This window comes from Eubalaena glacialis, chromosome 1, assembly GCF_028564815.1.
Source record: "Eubalaena glacialis isolate mEubGla1 chromosome 1, mEubGla1.1.hap2.+ XY, whole genome shotgun sequence".
Taxonomy (NCBI): domain Eukaryota; kingdom Metazoa; phylum Chordata; class Mammalia; order Artiodactyla; family Balaenidae; genus Eubalaena; species Eubalaena glacialis.
The window spans coordinates 216,952,922-216,975,705 of record NC_083716.1 but is presented as its reverse complement, the minus strand read 5'-3'; the positions used below and the strand labels follow the sequence as shown (position 1 = coordinate 216,975,705).

General features: G+C 38.0%; 1 protein-coding gene across 1 annotated transcript in view; it reads right to left on the bottom strand.

Annotated features, from left to right (window-relative positions):
- Nucleotides 1–22,784, bottom strand: part of SPAG16 (sperm associated antigen 16) — a 922,479-nt gene that overhangs the window by 760,498 nt on the left and 139,197 nt on the right. Inside the window, exon 10 of the mRNA XM_061204724.1 lies at nucleotides 6,411–6,538. Within this exon, the coding sequence (XP_061060707.1) occupies nucleotides 6,411–6,538 (128 nt within the window). The remainder of the gene's footprint in view (nucleotides 1–6,410; nucleotides 6,539–22,784) is intronic.

The window sequence follows — 22,784 nt, the reverse complement described above, 5'->3', positions numbered from 1 at the left end:
TTTATCTGCATATAATTATTACCCTTCTAAGGAGAATTTTTTGATGCTTCAAGAAACTATAAGTTATTTTCCTTTGATAATTCAAAGTTTAAATATACACTTTGCTCTAATATATTGCTTGTCTGTTTGGGGGATAAAAACAGCATAAAAATTACACTATGACTTAATCTTATTATAAATATACATTGTAAAATACCAGTTAAATGTAGAGTTATAAAAAGGATTTAATATTTAATTTGGAAACTCACATTTTAGAATATAATCACGGTTTCTTATAAACATATATAATTTATAGCCAAAACAAGACAAGAAATATTGACCCATGCTAAAAAATTACATTTCTATAATGCCCATTTTTTTGCATTAAAAGCTACTTAGTCACTTTTTTCATTTCTGGTGACTGCTTCCATGGAAGTGCATGGAATAGTACTGACATGAACCTAACTACTTGCCAGGGAGTACACATAGCTGTGAACTGTGTTCACAGGAGAATCAAAGGGTCCCATCCACATCTAAGTCCACTTGGAAGTTTAATAGGCCTCCCAAACTTAACATGCCAAACCCCACATTCCAAACCTGGCCCTCCCTTATCCTTGAAATTAATGGCTACTCTATCTTCATTGGCTCTGACCATAAACCTTGAAGTCAACCCTCATTGCCCTCTCTCTCACCCTACATCCTGCCAACCCAAAAATCCTGCTCACTGTCTCATCAAAAAAGAAAAATCTTACCACTTAGCCTCTATAACACTATCATCCTAGGCCAGGAAATCTTTACAGTTCTCTTGAATTATTGAAATAGTTCCTAACTAGCCTGCCAGCTTCTACCCTTAACCTCCATTGACAGTCTAATTTCCATACAGTAGTCAGAGCATCTTGTTGTTATGTAAGCCAAATTGCATAATTCGTCTCAAAATCCTCTAATAACTTTCCAACATTCTCAGAATAAAATTCACAATCCTCTTTACTATGATCTATAAGGCCCTAAGTCACACTCCCTCTGGTCCCCAAATACCTAACTTAGTTTCCTCCTCCTCTTCTGCAAGCTCACTTACTCTGTTTATACTGGACTCCTTGTTGGAACATTTTGGACATGTTCCCACCTCAAGGGCTTTGCATTCGTTGTTTTCTCACCTCTAACCATCTTCCTTATTCTCTGCTTGTCTCACTTCCTCACCCACTTCAGGTTTTCATTATGCGCCACCTTCTCAGAACAGCCCTGGCCTCTGTGTTTAACCTCAAGCCACACTCTATTCCATTTCCCTCTGTCTGCTTTGTGTTTCTCTATAGCACTTATGGTCATCAAACATACTATAGCATATATGTGTTCCCTACTGATTTATTACTTGTTCCCTGTAACACATGTAAGCTTCCTGGGAACAGATTTCTATGTATTTAATTAATTGTCCAGAATAGTGTCTGCTAAATGCTCAATAAATTTTTGTAGAATGAATGAATGTGAAAGTACCTTCAGTCTGTTTTTTTTTTTAATTCCACTTATCTTATAGAGCCTAACTCATCCATTTTCACAAAAATATAGTGCATTAGTCAGGGCAATTAAAGCAGTACCTCACGCAAAGCAGGATGAAGGTTGGAGAACTCTCCAAGCACACATGACTCAGAGATCCACATGCCTTCTAGCACACAGTTTGTCACTTTCAAAGTCCTCTGATTCCAGCTATGAGGATGAAGTCAGAGAGAGTAGAGAATCCCAATGAAAGTCTTAAGGGTTAACACACTTCAGAAGACTGGGAGATAAGACCTTCCAATGGGCCCAGGGAGGAGGAAACTGAATTGGTGAGAATCTAGCCAGTCTCTGCCACCCATAAACTAGAAAAATACTAAGATTTCATGTTCTTTTTCATTTTTATAAAGTACTTTAAAATTTATGCCGCATGCCTACTAAAAACCACGGTGGAAATAAAGTAGAATGACAGGACTGACAGTAACTGCAGGAATGAGGAGTAAAACATTAGTTACGTATTTCAGGAGCTGCCTCTCCAAGGAGGTGATATTTGAGCTGAGATTTTAGAGATAAGAAGGAGCCAGGTGTGCACAGACTGGAAAAGTAACAACACAAGGAGAGGGAAGAGCTAGTGTAAAGACCTGGGGGCAGAGATAAGTGTGGCATGTTTGCAGAGTAGTGAGAAGACGGGGTAGCTGAGAGTCCTGGGCAAGGGAGAAGGGGAGAGCATGTGGTCAACACAATGGGAGGAGGGCAGGAGTCCCAACTTGCAGAGCCTTGTAGGCCTCAGTAAGAAGTTTGGATCTTACTTTAAAACAAGGGGAAGACATTATTGTACCAAAAGCAGCGAATCTTATCTGATTTACATTTTTAAAAGATCAGTTTGGCTATTGTGAAGTAAGTGAATTACTGTAGGGTAAGGTGGGGTGAATTAGTAGGCTTTTGCAATAGTTTGAGAGATGGCCATGGTAATATAGATAGATAGAGAGAAGTGGGAAAATGTAAATATGTTCTGGAGGAAAAGCCTATCAGACTTACTCTTAGATTTAATGGTGGCAATTGCAGGGTGAGAGAATGAGTAGTTAAAACTACTCCTAGGCTTTTAGCTTGAGTAAATTCATATAAGTTTACACTTTGCTTTTGCAAAAATGGGGAAGATCAGGAGACCCATTTTTCTGAGGGAAAACAAGAGTTCTTCCTGAGCATGATAATTCGGAGAAGCCTATTCGATATTCAAACTCAAGAGAGATGGCAATGGTAGAGATATTCCCAAGGTGATTACCTATCACTATATGGAGAATGTTTAAAGTCTGAGCTTGGAACAGGCCACCTGAGAAAGTGTGGACAGTGAAAAAATGAAGCTCTGAGGCTGAGCCTGGGGCAATCTATCAACTGGAGGTCTAGCAGAAGAGAAGCAGCCTGCTGAGAAGACACTGAGCAGGACAGCCTGGGACTCAGCAGGAAGACCAGGACCATGCAAATAATGGGAGTCAGGAGAGTAAACGCAGAGGTGGTGGTCGTATTGACTGCAGCTGAGAGGAGAAGAAAACGAGAACGGAGAAGTGGCCACTGGTGGTGGACACGGAAGCAAGGAATGACTGACAAGAGCTAGTTCCAGAGCAGAGGAAAGGAAGGGAGCTCCACTGGAGGGGAGAATGGAAGAGCGAGTGGAGGCTGTTAGTTCAGTCAGCACTACTGCCAACTTTTTTAGTGAAAGTGAGCAGAGCAGCTTCTAGGAAAACAGCATAGGTTTGGTGGGCGGTTGTAGGTGCAAGAAAAAATCTTTTTTTTAAACTAATACGAGTTACTGGAGGATATTTTCTAGGCTGATGGGAACCATCCTGTGAAAGTAGGAGAAAGACATCTATCTCAGAACTTAAAAACTCTGTTAACTAATCTGATTTAAAATCCTTCTGGTTCTTCAACCTATGAAACTGCACTCTATAAAAATGCAAATTAGTAAGACATTAAAATGTTTTAAATTATCTGGAATTTAATATGCATTTATTTTATTATGACCTTGTTGGAAAAACATAGTAAAATACATTTTAATAAATCTGTGTTTTCCAGGGAAAGAACACACAATTAAATTCTGCACTTAAACACAATCTAATTAATTATTTTAATATTTAAGTTTAAAGCAATTATCCTAGGTCAAGCTTGTCAGGGGAAAAAAGTATCTTGGCCAAACTCATAGGTTATATAGTTGTATGTTACTGGCATACCTGTATGCTTGATTGTAAAAATAGAAACTATTTCCTTGGGCTTTTTCTCTAAAATACCTTGTGGCTCATTCACTGTTTTGTGGTCTGCTTTTGAATTAACCAGACCTGATACAAAATTTTTCTCTGTGTTTCTCAAGGTCTCTGAGCCTCATCTGTGTGTGTGTGTGTGTGTGTGTGTGTGTGTGTAAGAGAGAGAGAAAAAAATATATATATATATATATATATAGAGAGAGAGAGAGAGAGATGGGGGAAAAACAGCTGAATCTTGGCATTGAAAGATGCTTAGTAAAACAGTTTTTTGTTATTATTGATATTCTTTCATGATCATTGTCATTACTATTATTGTTATTTTGATGAAGTTAAGGAACCTATATACCATAGAGGAAGAACTTTATTTCCACTGATGGTAATTGAAAAACAAAATAAATAAATAAATTCACAGTTACTTATAAAACAAAAAACATTTTTTATTCTTTAAAGAAACATATAATTGAGTCAATAAACATTATACTATTAAAGACCTATAAAGTACCAAACCTCTGTGTGTGTATATGGGGTGGTGGGAGCGGGGTGATTCAGTTTTAAATTAAGAACAGAGTATATGAAATTATTTGAGAAACACTAAAAATTTACAGTTGAATTTTATATTATGGCTAGTTAAGGATTGGTGGTATAGAATGAGAGTACAGATAAAGTAGTAGAATAAAATAGGTGGGAGAGAGAAAAACAAACCTGTGACCATGAGGAAATGGCGGTATAACGAAGCAGAAACTGAGACAAATTGGAAAAGAAGAAACAGGCAAAAAAAAAGGCCCAGGTAAATGAGTTGGCCCGAAGTCACAGCTTAATTTTCCTTTGAGGTATGTTACACTAGAAGATTAGTGATTAGTTTTCTACTCACAATTCTTTTTTTTTTTTACTGCCTAACTCATAATGCTAGAATCTTCTCTCCTCATGGGCTAACTAGTGAAGATTATGACAGAGAAATTATTCCCTGGGTTGCAGTAGTAGTTATCAGGGCAGCTGTCTTTCCAAAGTCTGCAAATAAATTAAACTGGAATCCAGACTTTGTTTTTGAGTAAGAGTCAAATGTTTCCCTCTTTCTCTTCTCCACATTTTCATTTAGTAAAAGCTCTTCCCTTAACCTCCACTTAATCGTTGGTCAATTTCCCATTCTCTCTGTAAAACACTCTGGCTGTGCTAGCAGTGCCCTGCCCAGAGCTTCCAGACCATGCCCCAGCAGACCAGCACAAGCCACTCCCACCAGCTAAGGTCCACTATCACAAAGAGTCAAAGGAGTTTGTTACTAAACCTCATAAGCCAGTTGCGTTTGCTACTATAATGTAATTAAAAACTAATCAAGGTGATAAAATATAAGTGTGATAAGCAGAATTGCTATCAATGAAAATTAAATTAATGCCATGGAAATGTGAGGAGATCATCTTCTGAGCAGCTGAAGTTCTTGTTTCAGATTAAGAAAATCATAAAATTGAAATTGTTAGCGATGCATTATTGGTATAGCTTATGCAAGAAATATGATGTAGAATTCCAATCAGCAGTCACTTAAGGAAAGAAAAAGCCATGGCCTTACATCAAAAGACTGGCATGTGAATGCAAATGAACTGTTTTAAGTTGAAATAGAATACTTAAGGTATGAATGTATTATTATTATGGTTCCTTTTACTAACAGACCTTTTCAATTCATTAACCTACTGGTTTTGGTCATGGCAGAGTCTTGCTACATGAAAATAATCAAACAAATAGGTCTTAGAAAGTGAATTATACAAACAGTCATCAAGAGCAAGGTAAACTTTGCAAAATAAACAAAACAAAACAAGAAAAACCTTACCACAGTTAAGTGTAGATTATTAGAGTTGGTTAACATCCTCTTCTGAGACATTTTTCCTCATTAAGTATAAGAGGAGCAATTACATAATGTTTGCTATACATTTTTGTACAAATTTCTTAAAAATCAATAATATAAAGTTGGGATTATATGAACAAATACAAGAAAACAATATTACTTACCTAAACCATAATCAAAGTGATGTATCCATGATTATTTACAAAAGCTGACCACTCAGTAAAATTTTAAAGTACCATAGAAATCTATTGTAGAATGTATATTTACTGATTCTCCACAGAAATATTTTTCTCAAACACTCTGAATAGGAGTAGTATAAATTTTATAAGATTTAAAATGTTTCCTATGAATATAAATATGCAGATTCATAAAACTTATTAGCAAGTAATAAGTTTTGCTTTTAAACTGATGTGATTATGGTTCACAAAACTATGGTCCTCAAAACAAAACAAAATAATGTGTTAATGTGGAAAAAACCATAAAATATTAATATTAATATTTGATAAAATATTAAGTAAAATAATCAAATGAAATGCATAGTTGCTGAGATCCTATTTTTAAAACAAATCCTACAAACCTCTCTAAAAACAATCTGTGCTTTATTTTAAGCCAGAACTGCAACCTCTACATTAAAAATGCACAGTAGTGCACTTAGGCTGCACTGCCACCAAGTGCCTAAACCAGTTAGTTTTGAGACTCTTGAAACAGCTTTAAGCGGATTCTTTCAGTGTTATAAGTAGCAATTTCAGAAACAGGCTAAGAGCAAAACACTTTGACCATAAACAGCTATAAGAGCATCAAAATTTAAACATGACAATAAAATCTCAAAGGTATTAATAAAACATCAAGAATCCTACCAGCTCACTGGAAGTTCGTGAAGTCTAAATATGTTATTCAGCTTGTAGTCAAATTTTGCTGGACAAATATTTTCTTTGCATAAACACAGGTTTGGATTTGGTTGCATATCAGTGGGAAACTCTGAATCCTAGAGAAAAAAATATAGCAAGAGTTCTGTGTAAAATAGACAACTCATTGCAAACACTGATACAGTTTTATTTAATATTATATTAGAACATAAATGTTACTATTATAATCTATCAGGATTTACCTTAAATCCCTTATTCCTGATTTTAGTTTTGAGAAAATATGTAAAAAACATAAAATTTTAAATAAGGCATATATCTACTTGCATAAATCTAAACTGCATACTACATGGTAAAAATTACTTGAAAAAAATCCCCTTATTGAATTACAATGAAGCACAATATAGCATTGTCTTATATTATTGGTCTATTGTCCTTTTGCAATAAGTTTCCATCCCCAACAGTAACATCAACAAAATCTGTGATTATTTTTATACTCCTTTTGTTCTCTATAAATGGGGAACTAAACACATTTTAATTGGATAACAAAATAACAACATTTATTAATTGATAATTATGGTTTTCTTTAAATCTGAGGACACAGGGCTAAATTAAAGGTACTTATTAAAGATAAAAAATTTCTGTCATAATCATTTTAAATCTCACATACATTAGAATCGACATCTGCCATGTGTTGGTCATTTCCCTCCCCACCCAGCAAACTCTAACGAGAGATAAAAGATCATTTTCAGCCCATAAGAAAGTGGTCTCTCCTCAGTGGAAAGAAGACATGCTATGAATAGCACTTAATTGACACTTAATGATGGATGGATTAATTGTTCAATTCTACACAAAAAGGAAGTAATCAATCTGCTTACCCTTAACACTTTAAAACTGCCTTTAAAAGAGGGAGACATACTATTCATTTGCACACTCATTCATTTATTCAAAAAATATTTATGAGTGCTACTTTATCCCAAACATTATTCTAGGCATAGGGAATCCACCAATGAACAAAGCAGATAAAAAGATTTGCCCCTGTGGAGGTTACATTGCAACAGATTCTTTATTATATCCTCAGAGTTAGAAAATGATAAAGCCAATTTTCATAAATGAAGTATTTTTCTGATCAAGAAAGTAATATACATCCTTATAGAAATTTTATGCATTTTATAATATTACAAAGAAAAAAATTAAAATTATTCTTACCACCCTGGTATAGTTACTATTATCACTCTGGTTTAAGAATTTGCCTGCCTCTCTTTCTCAATTTTTACAAAACTGGAACCATGCTCTATTATCCACCCTCCATTTTTCATTTAACATTATATTACTGCATTTTCACAGTATTTAGTCTATTTTGAAAGAATGATAAATGTCATATTTTACTTAACATCAGCTATATTTGTTTGCCTTATGATTATCGACGCTGTGAACAGGGTTTTCTGTCTATAAATCTGCACTCTACTGATTACATCCTTAAAACACAGTTTAGAAGTGTAAATAAATAATAATCCAAATAAAATTAACATTTAACAAAAAACATGATACCTCTTCACGGATTGCTCTTTAGAATTGTTACATGAATTCACACCCCTGCCAGTTATATAGTAATATATATAATGTACCACATCTTTGCTATGGGCACACTCACACATGCACATATTTCTTTCTCTTACGAATATTTATTATTGAGTGTCTATTTCAGGGCAGGCACTGGTTTCAGCTCTTACAATGTATCACTGACCAAAGTAGACCCTGTGGAACTTGCATTCTAGCATGAGGACGCCATAAACAATAAAATAATAAATATGTAATTACATGATAAAAAGTCTGAAAAAACTGTTGCTAATTCGTATATAAAACTGTATTTCATTGGTATTTTGCCAATGAATTGATTAGGTTAACTATTTTTGTATTTCTTTTTGTACTTCATTTTCTCTCAACTGTATATTTATGCCTTTTGCCCCTTTTCCTATTGTTGTGATGGTACCTCACTTTAATAATATTGCTTGGGCTGGAAATGGAGGTAGGATAAATTATTATGTTGGAAAACATAGCAAGGTGGAGCAGGATCCATTCTGAGTATAATGGTTTGACTACATGGAAATATCTAGAACCATAAACTTATTATCTACAGCAACTTGTATAACCACTGTTAAACCCATCATTATATAAAACTAATACAAGGCATTTAATAAACCTAATCAACTACAACCTGTTTGATATATAGGGAAATATAATAATAACTGAACAACTATTTTAAAAGAAGATTTACAAGAGCAGTAAAGGCCTAGTAACAGCAATCCTATCTAAATATAGATGCACTTGCAGAGGCAAAACGTTAAGACCCTTTATAACCCAGCCTGTATACTGAAACATTCCAGGAGACAATAGCCAATAAATTGGCAGGCACGATCAGAAAGTTAAATACAGGATACATAAATAAGGACAGTGCATAGAGGAAGGAAAATAAATCTTAAAACTATTCTTTCAAGCTACATAACCATTATCATTCCTTTGTACTGACAAGGTACAATTCGAGGGCAAAGCTAAACTCTCAGTAATGTGCTTTGACAGGTCAATGGTCTCAACTCTGAGGACATGTTGAAATTACCATGTAGCTTTTTAAACCATACCAATACCACCAAGCCCCACCCCAGACCAATTAAGTAATAATTTCTGAAAGAGAGGCTCTGACACTGGCATTTATTTTATTTTAAAGCTCCCCATGTGAAATAAAGGTCAGGATTGAAAATCTTGGCTTTTCCTCACAATTCAGCTTTACTACATACTAGTATGTGAATTTAGTCAAGCTACTTAACAAACTTTCTAAGCTGTATTCTCCCACCTGTAAAATACAATCAAAATCATACTGAATTCATAGACTGCTATGAGGATTAAGTGAGATAATCTCTGTAGAGCACTAATCACATGCTTGGCACCTAATAAATCCTTAATAAACATTAGCTATTTCTGTGTTTATTATTGCTGCAACTAGTGGCACATGTTAATTTCAACTGGTGAGTAAATTCATTGAGTTATTTCATACTTTACTTACTTATTATAAAATACTCTATCTTAATCAAATTCCAGGATTAATTTCTCCTGGTATGCTGATTACAGCAGACTTTACTATGACCCGACCTGTCGGAATACAGTCTCATATCTCAGTTAGGCATCCCCTGTATCTATCCTGATTGGGAAGCCAATTATCTATTTTGGCCTCCTTCCACATTAGTCCCTTGGGTACCCAGGCTCCGTATCTATGCCATTTGACTTGTGTCTGCTTCTCTATCTTGTTTATTGTTTTCCATTGAGCTAACGTTCATGGGAATTGCCCAGAACAACCTTGAATCTGAAGCTCAAAATTATTCACTCAGGCATTCACTTAACATTTGAGTGTTTACTTTGTGTCGGGCATTAGTGTCGTTTACCAGACCACAAATATAAGTAGAATACACTCCTTCCATTGCAAGGACTCAGTTTCAAGAAGGAACAATATAAATGAAAAGAAAAGCTAGAGTAGAAATATGCAGAAGATATTAAGGTGAAGAAATAAGCAATAAAACTATTGGAACGAAGTAGATGAAATTATGATAAGTTGCATATATTGTGATTACATTGATAGATGATAGAGATAGATAGATAATGTGTATGAAGCCAAATGGAAAAAGGAACTATAAAGAGGCCACATTACTACAAATATACTACAAATTATAAAAGTAGCAACCTTCATATATGCAATGAATGAACAGAAGATATAAAAGAAAAATATTTCATCAAATCTAGCAACAATAAAATATACAATACCTCATAGAACACTAATAAGAAATTTACTAAACCTACAGAAAGAAAAACACACTTTATTCAGAGATATAAAGCAAGGGCTGATTTAATATAGATAGTCCATGGACTCAGATAGAAAGTCTATTAATGAACTTCAGAAGTTTGATTTAAATATTTAATTCAATTCAAATAAAAACTTCAGTGTGAATTTTGAGGAGTCTTAGAAAATTATTCTAAAATTAATCTGGAATAACAAACCAGGCAAAATTGCATTGACATTTATAATATCTCCATTTTACAGTTGAGAAAACAAACTCATAGTAATTAATCCAAATACAAACAAAAAGTCTAAGTCTAAATGACTCCAAATCTAACAATTTTTCAACTATTACAAAATGATTACTAAACAAGAATGGAATATTTCCTTAATCATTCAGTTATCAAATTGAATAAAGACATAATTTTTGATAATATAATAATGCAAACTGTTGGACAAGATATGGAAATAAAATATTCTCTCACTTGGGGTGAGTGTAAACTAATTTGACTTTTCAAAGAAATATCTATCGAAATAAAAATTGACTTGGTAATTCCACAGCTAGGAATTTGCCTTGTGGATATGCTCACAAAGTTTCACCAAATTACATACACAAGTTTTCTTTTCTGTTTATGTTTTTTATTTATTTGTTTTTGTGATTTGCTTTTGTTTTCTAATACACAGCACTTCTTACAATATAAGATATTAAAAGCAATCTAATTGTGCATCAATACCTTGATTTACTTTAAAAATTATAGTACTATTCTGGTGTACTACCTTTAAATAGAATGAGGTACATGCAGTGCTGATATAACCCTAGTGCACCAGTATGGCCCTGTCAGTTGTTAAAATACTGAAAGATATTCATACTACTTGGAAAACAGCTGATACCCTGAGCACATACTCCATATTCCTCTCACCCCCACATTCTAGCTCCTTCTATGGGTACAACCCCTGCCCCTGACTTATTCATTATATTGCCTAATTAAGGTAATTTCTGGCACACCTGGGGCTCCAGAACCATTCTCCCACTCTACATCCAGCATCCATTCTGATTGGTCAGTGCTTATGCTCTAATGGTTGTCAAATATTTTGAATATCACTCTAAATTTATATACACTTATACAAAATTAACTCTATGATATATTATTAACTTAAAAAATTTACAGAATAGCATATAAGGAAAATCATTCCATTTTTATAAAATAAAAAAAGGTTCTACATAGGTAAGTGCTAATGTATCTGTGAAACGTTTTTAGAGAGAGACAGAGAGAGCAAGAATCTTAACAGTGGTCACCGGGAGGAGATCAAGATGGCAGAGCAGGAGGATGTGGAGCTCACCAACCACCATGAACACATCAAAAATTCATCAACATGTGGAGCGATTCTCATTGAAAACAAACTGGAGACTGGCAGAAAGACTCTTACACAAACAACACTGTAAGAAAGATCCAGACGTAGTCAGGTAGGAAGGTAAGAGAAGTGATCAGATCGGCACCTGAGCCCCTAGGAGGGGACACAGAAGAGGAGCGAGATTACACAGGCTTGGCAACCCTTCCTGGGTAGTGGGCAGTTGAAACCCCGTATTGGGTGTCCCAGCCCTGGGGTATGACGCCAAGAGGACAAGTCCCCTTAGCTGGTTTGAAAACCAGTGGGACTGACAGTGGGACTGTAAGGAACTTAGACTCTGCTTGTGAAAAGTGCACACATGCTTGCTTACTCCCAAAACACGGCAGAGGAAGCAGACTGAAACTGCCCAGGACTTGGGCCAGTTTCCCACAACCGCCCCAGCATGCTCCTCAGCTTGAGCTGAGAACTGGCGCCCATCCCTCTTGCTCCGTGGTGCAGCGACACACTAGGCTGAAGGCTGCCACAGGCAAGGAGAGTGCACACATGTGGGGGACGGAGCCAGCTCAGACCTGACAGAGCATCCAAATGGAGCGAGGGCAAACATTACTGGTGTTCATAAGGGCAGGAGACGAGGAGTGGTCTGGAGCTCTGACTGGTACCAGGACCACCCTATCACATGCCCCAGCCCATGCCAAGTACCTGCTCTGGCCCCTCTTGCTCTATAATGCAGCTCCCCACTAGGGCAGAGGCTGCCACTTCTAAGGAAGGTATGGAGTTGTGGGGGAAGGAGTTGACTCAGACCTGACACAGCATCTGAAAGGGGCAAAAGAAGCCATTACTGGCATTCATGGGGGACGGCAGATCAGGAGTGTTCTGGAGCTCTGACTGGTGCTGGGACCACCCCAGCCTGCACGTCGGCCCATGCCAAGCTCCTGCTCCAGCCCTTCTTGTTCCAGCAATGCTCCTCTCTGGACTGAACATGTCAATGCTTGGGGCAGAGAGCACACACTTCGAGGGAACAGAACCAGATCAGACATGAACACCAGGGCTTCTGCTCCAGCAACATGGGATTCAACCCACTCCCGATATGGTGGTGTTGGCTATGGAGCAGAAAAGAAGCCCCAGCTAACATCTGGCTCTGGTCCTAGCTCTTCCATCTCCAGTCCTACCTACTGCCGATGTGATGGCTGCTAGCACACACTGAATGACAACATGACTTCTGCTCACTTCAGATTCAGCTCTGCCACCAAAGCCATTGGACACATGCAGACTATATAAGGACATTCCCACAGAAGGACAGGAATATGTAACTAACTGTTTGACCTAATTTCATATAGATAGAGAAATTAAGCAAAATGAGAAAACAGAGAAATTTTTTTCAAAAGAAAGAACAACAAAAACCTGAAAAAACAATTAATGAAACAGACATAAACAATTTCCCAAAGTAAAAAGTTCAAAGGATTAGTAATAAGAATGCTAAATGAACTAGACAAAAGAATAGATGAACATGGTGAGGATTTTAATAAGAAACTAGTCAGAACTGAAAAATACAATAACTGAAATGAAAAACACACTAGAAAGAATTAAAAGTAGACTAGGTGATAGAGAAGAACACGTAAGTGATCTGGAAGCTAGGATAATGAAAATCACCCAATGAAAACACCAAAAAGAAAAATAGGGGATAGGGCAAGATGGCGGAAGAGTAAAACGCGGAGATCACCTTCCTTCCCACAGATACATTAGAAATACATCTACACGTGGAACTGCTCCTACAGAACACCCACTGAACGCTGGCAGAAAACATCAGACCTCCCAAAAGGCAAGAAACTCCCCACGTACTTGGGTAGGGGAAAAGAAAAAAGAAATAACAGAGACAAAAGAATAGGGACGGGACCTGCACCAGTGGGAGGGAGCCGTGAAGGAGGAAAGGTTTCCACGCACTAGGAAGCCCCTTCACGGGCGGAGACTGCGGGTGGCAGCGGGCGGAAGCTTCGGAGCCACGGAGGAGAGCGCAGCCACAGGGGTGCGGAGGGCAAAGCGGAGAGATTCCCGCACAGAGGCTCGGCGCCGAGCAGCACTCACCAGCCCGAGAGGCTTGTCTGCTCAGCCGCCAGGGCGGGCGGGGGCTGGGAGCTGAGGCTCTGGCTTCGGTCGGATCCCAGGGAGAGGACTGGGGTTGACGGCGTGAACACAGCCTGAAGGGGTTAGCGCACCACAGCTAGCCGGGAGGTAGCCCGAGAAAAAGTCTGCAGCTGCCGAAGAGACAAGAGACTTTTTCTTCCCTCTTTGTTTCCTGGTGCACGAGGAGACGGGATTCAGAGCACCGCCTAAACGAACTCCAGAGACGGTCGCGAGCCGCGGCTATCAGCGCGGATCCCACAGCAACAGGGGTGCAGAGGGCAAAGCGGAGAGATTCCTGCACAGAGGAGCGGTGCCGACCAGCACTCACCAGCCCGAGAGGCTTGTCTGCTCACCCGCCTGGGCGGGCGGGGTCTGGGAGCTGAGGCTTGGGCTTCGGTCGGATCGTAGGGAGAGGACTGGGGTTGGCAGCGTGAACACAGCCTGAAGGGGTTAGCACACCACAGCTGGCTGGGAGGGAGTCCGGGAAAAAGTCTGCAGCTGCCGAAGAGGCAAGAGACTTTTTCTTGCCTCTTTGTTTCGCGGCGCGCAAGGAGAGGGGATTCAGAGCGCCGCCTAAACGAACTCCAGAGACGGGCGCGAGTCGCGGCGATCAGCGCGGACCCCAGAGACGGGCATGAGACGCTAAGGCTGCTGCTGCCGCCACCAAAAAGCCTGTGTGCGAGCACAGGTCACTCTCCACACCGCCCCTCCCGGGAGCCGGTGCAGCCCGCCACGGCCAGGCTCCCGTGATCCGGGGACAACTTCCCCGGGAGAACACACGGCACGCCTCGGGCTGGTGCAACGTCACGCCGGCCTCTGCCGCCGCAGGCTCGCCCCGCATCCGTACCCCTCCCTCCCCCCGGCCTGACTGAGCCAGAGCCCCCGAAGCAGCTGCTCCTTTAACCCCGTTCTGTCTGGGCGGGGAACAGAGGCCCTCAGGCGACCTACACGCAGAGGCGGCTCCAAATCCAAAGCTGAACCCCGGGAGCTGTGCAAACAAAGAAGAGAAAGGGAAATCTCTCCCAGCAGCCTCAGAAGCAGCGGATTAAAACTCCACAAACAACTTGATGCGCCTACATCTGTTGAATACCTGAATAGGCAACGAATCATCCCAAATCCAGGAGGTGGACTTTGGGAGCAGGATATATTAATATTTTCCCTTTTCCTTTTTTTGTGAGTGTATATGTATATGCTTCTGGGTGAGATTTTGTCTGTATAGCTTTGTTTTATAATAGCTTTATTTTACTTCACTATATTTTATCCTCTTTATTTCTTTCTTTCTATTTTTTCTCCCTTTTACTCTGAGCCGTGTGGATGAAAGGCTCTTGGTGCTCCAGCCAGGCATCAGGGCTGTGCCTCTGAGGTGGGAGAGCCAACTTCAGGACACTGGTCCACAAGAGACCTCCCAGCTCCACATAATACCAAACGGCAAAAATCTCGCAGAGATCTCCATCTCAACATCAAGACCCAGCTTCACTCAACGACCAGCAAGCTACAGTGCTGGACACCCTATGCCAAACAACTAGCAAAACAGGAACACAGCCCCATCCATTAGCAGAGAGGCTGCCTAAAATCATAATAAGGCCACAGACACCCCAAAATACACCAGACGTGGACGTGCCCACCAGAAAGACAAGATCCAGCCTCATCCACCAGAACACAGGCACTAGGCCCCTCCACCAGGAAGCCTACACAACCCACTGAACCAACCTTAGCCACTGGAGACAGATACCAAAAACAACGGGAACTACGAACCTGCAGCCTGTGAAAGGGAGACCCCAAACACAGTAAGATAAGGAAAATGAGATGACAGAAAAACACACAGCAGATGAAGGAGCAGGGTCAAAACACACCAGACTTAACAAATGAAGAGGAAATAGGTAGTCTACCTGAAAAAGAATTCAGAATAATGATAGTAAGGATGATCCAAAATCTTGGAAATAGAATAGACAAAATGCAAGAAACATTTAACAAGGATGTAGAAGAACTACAGAGGAACCAAGCAATGATGAAAAACACAATAAATGAAATTAAAACTACTCTAGATGGGATCAATAGCAGAATAACTGAGGCAGAAGAACGGATAAGTGACCTGGAAGATAAAATGGTGGAAATAACTACTGCAGAGCAGGATAAAGAAAAAAGAATGAAAAGAACTGAGGACAGTCTCAGAGACCTCTGGGACAACATTAAACGCACCAACATTCGAATTATAGGGGTCGCAGAAGAAGAAGAGAAAAAGAAAGGGACTGAGAAAATATTTGAAGAGATTAGAGTTGAAAACTTCCCTAATATGGGAAAGGAAATAGTTAATCAAATCCTGGAAGCACAGAGAGTCCAATACAGGATAAATCCAAGGAGAAACACGTCAAGACACATCTTAATCAAACTGTCAAAAATTAAATATAAAGAAAGCATATTAAAAGCAGCAAGGGAAAAACAACAAATAACACACAAGGGAATCCCCATCAGGTTAACAGCTGATCTTTCAGAAGAAACTCTGCAAGCCGGAAGGGAGTGGCAGGATATACTTAAAGTGATGAAGGAGAAAAACCTACAACCAAGATTACTCTACCCAGCAAGGATCTCATTCAGATTTGATGGAGAAATTAAAACCTTTACAGACAAGTGAAAGCTAAGGGAGTTCAGCACCACCAAACCAGCTTTACAACAAATGCTGAAGGAACTTCTCTAGGCAAGAAACACAAGAGAAGGAAAACACCTACACTAACAAACCCAAAACATTTAAGAAAATGGGAATAGGAACATACATATCGATAATTACCTTAAATGTAAATGGATTAAATGCTCCCACCAAAAGACACAGACTGGCTGAATGGATACAAAAACAAGACCCATATATATGCTGTCTACAAGAGACCCACTTCAGACCTAGAGACACATACAGACTGAAAGTGAGGGGATGGAAAAAGATATTCCATGCAAATGGAAATCAAAAGAAAGCTGGAGTAGCAATTCTCATATCAGACAAAATAGACTTTAAAATAAAGACTATTACAAGAGACAAAGAAGGACACTATATAATGATCAAGGGATCGATCCAAGAGGAAGGTATAACAATTGTAAATATTTATGCACCCAACATAGGAGCACCTCAATACATAAGGCAAATACTAACAGCCATAAAAGGGGAAATCGACAGCAACACAATCATAGTAGGGGACTTTAACACCCCACTTTCACCAATGGACAGGTCATCCAAAATGAAAATAAATAAGGAAACACAAGCTTTAAATGATACATTAAACAAGATGGACTTAATTGATATTTATAGGACATTCCACCCAAAAACAACAGAATACACATTCTTCTCAAGTGCTCATGGAACATTCTCCAGGATAGATCATATCTTGGGTCACAAATCAAGCCTTGGTAAATTTAAGAAAATTGAAATCGTATCAAGTATCTTTTCCGACCACAACGCTATGAGACTAGATATCAATTACAGGAAAAGATCTGTAAAAAATACAAACACATGGAGGCTACACAATACATTACTTAATAACGAAGTGATCACTGAAGAAATCAAAGGGGAAATCAAAAAATACCTAGAAACAAATGACAATGGAGACACGACGACCCAAAACCTATGGGACGCAGCAAAAGCAGTGCTAAGAGGGAAGTTTATAGCAATACAAGCCTACCTCAAGAAACAGGAAACATCTCGAATAAACAAGCTAACCTTGTACCTGAAGCAATTAGAGAAAGAAGAACAAAAAAACCCCAAAGCTAGCAGAAGGAAAGAAATCATAAAGATCAGAGCAGAAATAAATGAAAAAGAAATGAAGGAAACAATAGCAAAACTCAATGAAACTAAAAGCTGGTTCTTTGAGAAGATAAACAAAATTGATAAACCATTAGCCAGACTCATCAAGAGAAAAAGGGAGAAGACTCAAATCAATAGAATTAGAAATGAAAAAGGAGAAGTAACCACTGACACTGCAGAAATACAAACGATCATGAGAGATTACTACAAGCAACTCTATGCCAATAAAATGGACAACCTGGAAGAAATGGACAGGTTCTTAGAAATGCACAAACTGCCGAGACTGAACCAGGAAGAAATAGAAAATATGAACAGACCAATCACAAGCACTGAAATTGAAACTGTGATTAAAAATCTTCCAACAAACAAAAGCCCAGGACCAGATGGCTTCACAGGCGAATTCTATCAAACATTTAGAGAAGAGCTAACACCTATCCTTCTCAAACTCTTCCAGAATATTGCAGAGGGAGGAACACTCCCAAACTCATTCTACGAGGCCACCATCACCCTGATACCAAAAGCAGACAAAGATGTCACAAAGAAAGAAAACTACAGGCCAATATCACTGATGAACATAGATGCAAAAATCCTCAACAAAATACTAGCAAACAGAATCCAACAGCACATTAAAAGGATCATACACCATGATCAAGTGGGGTTTATCCCAGGAATGCAAGGATTCTTCAATATACGCAAATCAATCAACGTGATACACCATATTAACAAATTGAAGGAGAAAAACCATATGATCATCTCAATAGATGCAGAGAAAGCTTTCGACAAAATTCAACACCCATTTATGATAAAAGCCCTGCAGAAAGTAGGCATAGAGGGAACTTTCCTCAACATAATAAAGGCCATATATGACAAACCCACAGCCAATATTGTCCTCAATGGTGAAAAACTGAAACCATTTCCACTAAGATCAGGAACAAGACAAGGTTGCCCACTCTCACCACTATTATTCAACATAGTTTTGGAAGTGTTAGCCACAGCAATCAGAGAAGAAAAAGAAATAAAAGGAATCCAAATCGGAAAAGAAGAAGTAAAGCTGTCACTGTTTGCAGATGACATGATACTATACATAGAGAATCCTAAAGATGCTACCAGAAAACTACTAGAGCTAATCAATGAATTTGGTAAAGTAGCAGGATACAAAATTAATGCACAGAAATCTCTTGCATTTCTATACACTAATGACGAAAAATCTGAAAGTGAAATTAAGAAAACACTCCCGTTTACCATTGCAACAAAAAGAATAAAATATCTAGGAATAAACCTACCTAAGGAGACAAAAGACCTGTATGCAGAAAATTATAAGACCCTGATGAAAGAAATTAAAGATGATACAAATAGATGGAGAGATATACCATGTTCTTGGATTGGAAGAATCAACATTGTGAAAATGACTCTGCTACCCAAAGCAATCTACAGATTCAATGCAATCCCTATCAAACTACCACTGGCATTTTTCACAGAACTAGAACAAAAAATTTCACAATTTGTATGGAAACACAAAAGACCCCGAATAGCCAAAGCAATCTTGAGAACGAAAAATGGAGCTGGAGGAATCAGGCTCCCTGACTTCAGACTATATTACAAAGCTACAGTAATCAAGAAAGTTTGGTGCTGGCACAAAAACAGAAATATAGATCAATGGAACAGGATAGAAAGCCCAGAGATAAACCCACGCACATATGGTCACCTTATCTTTGATAAAGGAGGCAAGCATATACAGTGGAGAAAAGACAGCCTCTTCAATAAGTGGTGCTGGGAAAATTGGACAGATACATGTAAAAGTATGAAATTAGAACACTCCCTGACACCATACACAAAAATAAACTCAAAATGGATTAAAGACCTAAGTGTAAGGCCAGACACTATCAAACTCTTAGAGGAAAACATAGGCAGAACACTCTATGACATAAATCACAGCAAGATTCTTTTTGACCCAGCTCCTAGAGAAATGGAAATAAAAACACAAATAAACAAATGGGACCTAATGAAACTTAAAAGCTTTTGCACAGCAAAGGAAACCATAAACAAGACCAAAAGACAACCCTCAGAATGGGAGAAAATATTTGCAAATGAAGCAACTGACAAAGGATTCATCTCCAAGATTTACAAGCAGCTCATGCAGCTCAATAACAAAAAAATGAACAACCCAATCCAAAAATGGGCAGAAGACCTAAATAGACATTTCTCCAAAGAAGATATACAGATTGCCAACAGACACATGAAAGAATGCTCAACATCATTAATCATTAGAGAAATGCAAATCAAAACTACAATGAGATATCATCTCACACCAGTCAGAATGGCCATCATCAAAAAATCTATAAACAATAAATGCTGGAGAGGGTGTGGAGGAAAGGGAACACTCTTGCACTGTTGGTGGGAATGTAAATTGATACAGCCACTATGGAGAACAGTATGGAGGTTCCTTAAAAAACTACAAATAGAACTACCATACGACCCAGCAATCCCACCACTGGGCATATACCCTGAGAAAACCATAGTTCAAAAAGAGTCATGTACCAAAATGTTCATTGCAGCTCTATTTACAATAGCCAGGACATGGAAGCAACCTAAGTGTCCATCATCGGATGAATGGATAAAGAAGATGTGGCACATATATACAATGGAATATTACTCAGCCATAAAAAGAAATGAAATGGAGGTATTTGTAATGAGGTGGATGGAGTTAGAGTCTGTCATACAGAGTGAAGTAAGTCAGAAAGAGAAAAACAAATACAGTATGCTAACACATATATATGGAATCTAAGGGAAAAAAAAAAAAGGCCATGAAGAACCTAGTGGCAAGACGGGAATAAAGACACAGACCTACTAGAGAATGGACTTGAGGATATGGGAGGGGGAGGGGTGAGATGTGACAGGGTGAGAGAGTGTCATGGACATATATACACTACCAAATGTAAAATAGATAGCTAGTGGGAAGCAGCCGCATAGCACAGGGAGATCAGCTCGGTGCTTTGTGACCACCTAGAGGGGTGGGATGGGGAGGGTGGGAGGGAGGGAGATGCAAGAGGGAAGAGATATGGGAACATATGTATATGTATATCTGATTCACTTTGTTATAAAGCAGAAACTAACACACACACACACAAAAAAAGAATAAGCAACGTATCTCTCACATTCAGTTACTCCTGTTTTTCAAACATATATGGCTGATTTTACGATGAATGAGAGATAAACTTCTTTCTTTTATAAAAAAAAACAAAGAAAAAAAGAAAAAGAAATTTTAAAAAATGAGAACAGTTTAAGGAACTTTTGTGAGAATATCAAGCAGACCAACATTCACATTATAGGGGTCCCTGGAGAAGAGAGAGAGAAAAGGGTCAAAAATGTATTTGATGAAATTATGGACGAAAATTTCCCAAATCTGATGAAGGAAACAGTATCAAGGTACAAGAAACACAGAGAATCCCAAAAAAAGATGATTCCAAAAAGAAGCACAGCAAGACATATTATAATTAAAATGGCAAAAGTTAATATAAAGAGACAATTCTAAAGGCATTATGAGAAAAACAAAGAGTCACGGATAAGGAAAACCCCATATGGCTATCAGTTGATTTTTCTGGAGAAAGTCTGCAGGCCAAAAGAGAAGGGCATGATATATTTACGTGCTGAAAGAGAAAAACCTACAAACTATGATACTCCACCAGGCAAGATTATCATTTAAAATGGAAGTAGAGGAAAAAACTTCTCAGACAGAAAAAAACTAAAAGAGTTAATGAATACCAGACTGACCTTAAAAGAAATGTTAAAGGGTCTTAACAGTGAAGGGGAAAACATGAAGATGTAAAATAGGACATCAAAAACAGAAAATGTTGGGGAGGGGAGTAAAAAAATGTACATCTTTTAGAATGTATTTGAAGTAAATGACTACCAGTTTAAAACAAGTAGATATAGGTCAACATACATGAACCCCATAGTAACCACAAATCAAAAACCTACAACGGATATACAAAAGCTAGAGAGAAAGGAACACAAGCATACAAATAAGGAAGATCATAAAATCATAAGGGAAGAAACTAAAAAAGAAAAGAACAGAGAAGAATCACAGAAACAACCAGAAAATAAGTAACAAAATTGGAATAAGTACTTATCCATCAATATTCACTTTAAATGTCAACAGACTAAATGCTCTAATCAAAAACATGCCATGTGGTGGCTGATTAGATAAAAAAAAGAAAAACAAGACCCATTTATATGCTGCTTATAAGAGACGCATTTAAAAGCTAAGGACACACAGATTGAAAGTGAGGGGATGGAAAAAGAAATTTCATGCAGATGGAAATAACAAGAAAGTTGGGGTAACAATACTCATATCAGACAAAAGATCAAAGAAACAAAGGGCTAGTTTTTTGAAAATATAAACAAAATTGATAAGCCTTTAGCATACTCCTCAAAAAAAGAAAGAGGACCCACATAAACAAAATAAGAAATGAAAGAGCAGAAATGACAACTGATACCATGAAATACAAAAAAATCAAGAGAATACTACAAACAGTTATACGCTAACTAACTGGAAAACTTAGAAGAAATGAATACATTTCTAGAAACAATCTTCCAATACTGAATCAGGAAGAAATAGAAAATCTGAACAGACCAATAGCTAGAAGAGAAATTGAGTTTGTAATTAAAAAAAACAAGACAAAACCTCCCAGCAAACAAAAGTCTAGGACCAAATGGCTTCACAGGGGACTTCTACCAAACATATTAAGAAGGGCTAATATCTATCTTCTCAAACTGTTCCAAAAATTGAAGAGAAGGAATCACACCCAAATTCATTCTATGAAGCCACCATTACCCTGACACCAAAACTAGACAAAGACATTATAAAAAGAAACTACAGGCCAATACCTCTGATGAATATAGATGCAAAAATCCTCAACAAAATATTAGCAAACCAAATTCAATGATATATAAAAAGGATCATACACCACGATCGAGTGGGATTTACTCCAGGGATGCAAGAATGGAATATATCTGCGAATCTAGCAATGTAATACATCACATTAACAAAAGGATTAAAAATCACCTGATCATCTCAATAGATGCAGAAAAAGCATTTGGCAAAACTCAACATCCATTCATGATAAAAACGCTCATCAAAGGTTGTACAGAGGAAACATATCTCAATATTATAAAGGCCATTTATAACAAACCCACAGCAAACATCATATTCAGCATTGAAAACCTGAAAGCTTTTCGTCTAAAATCAGGAACAAGATAAGGATGACCATTCTCGCCACTTGTT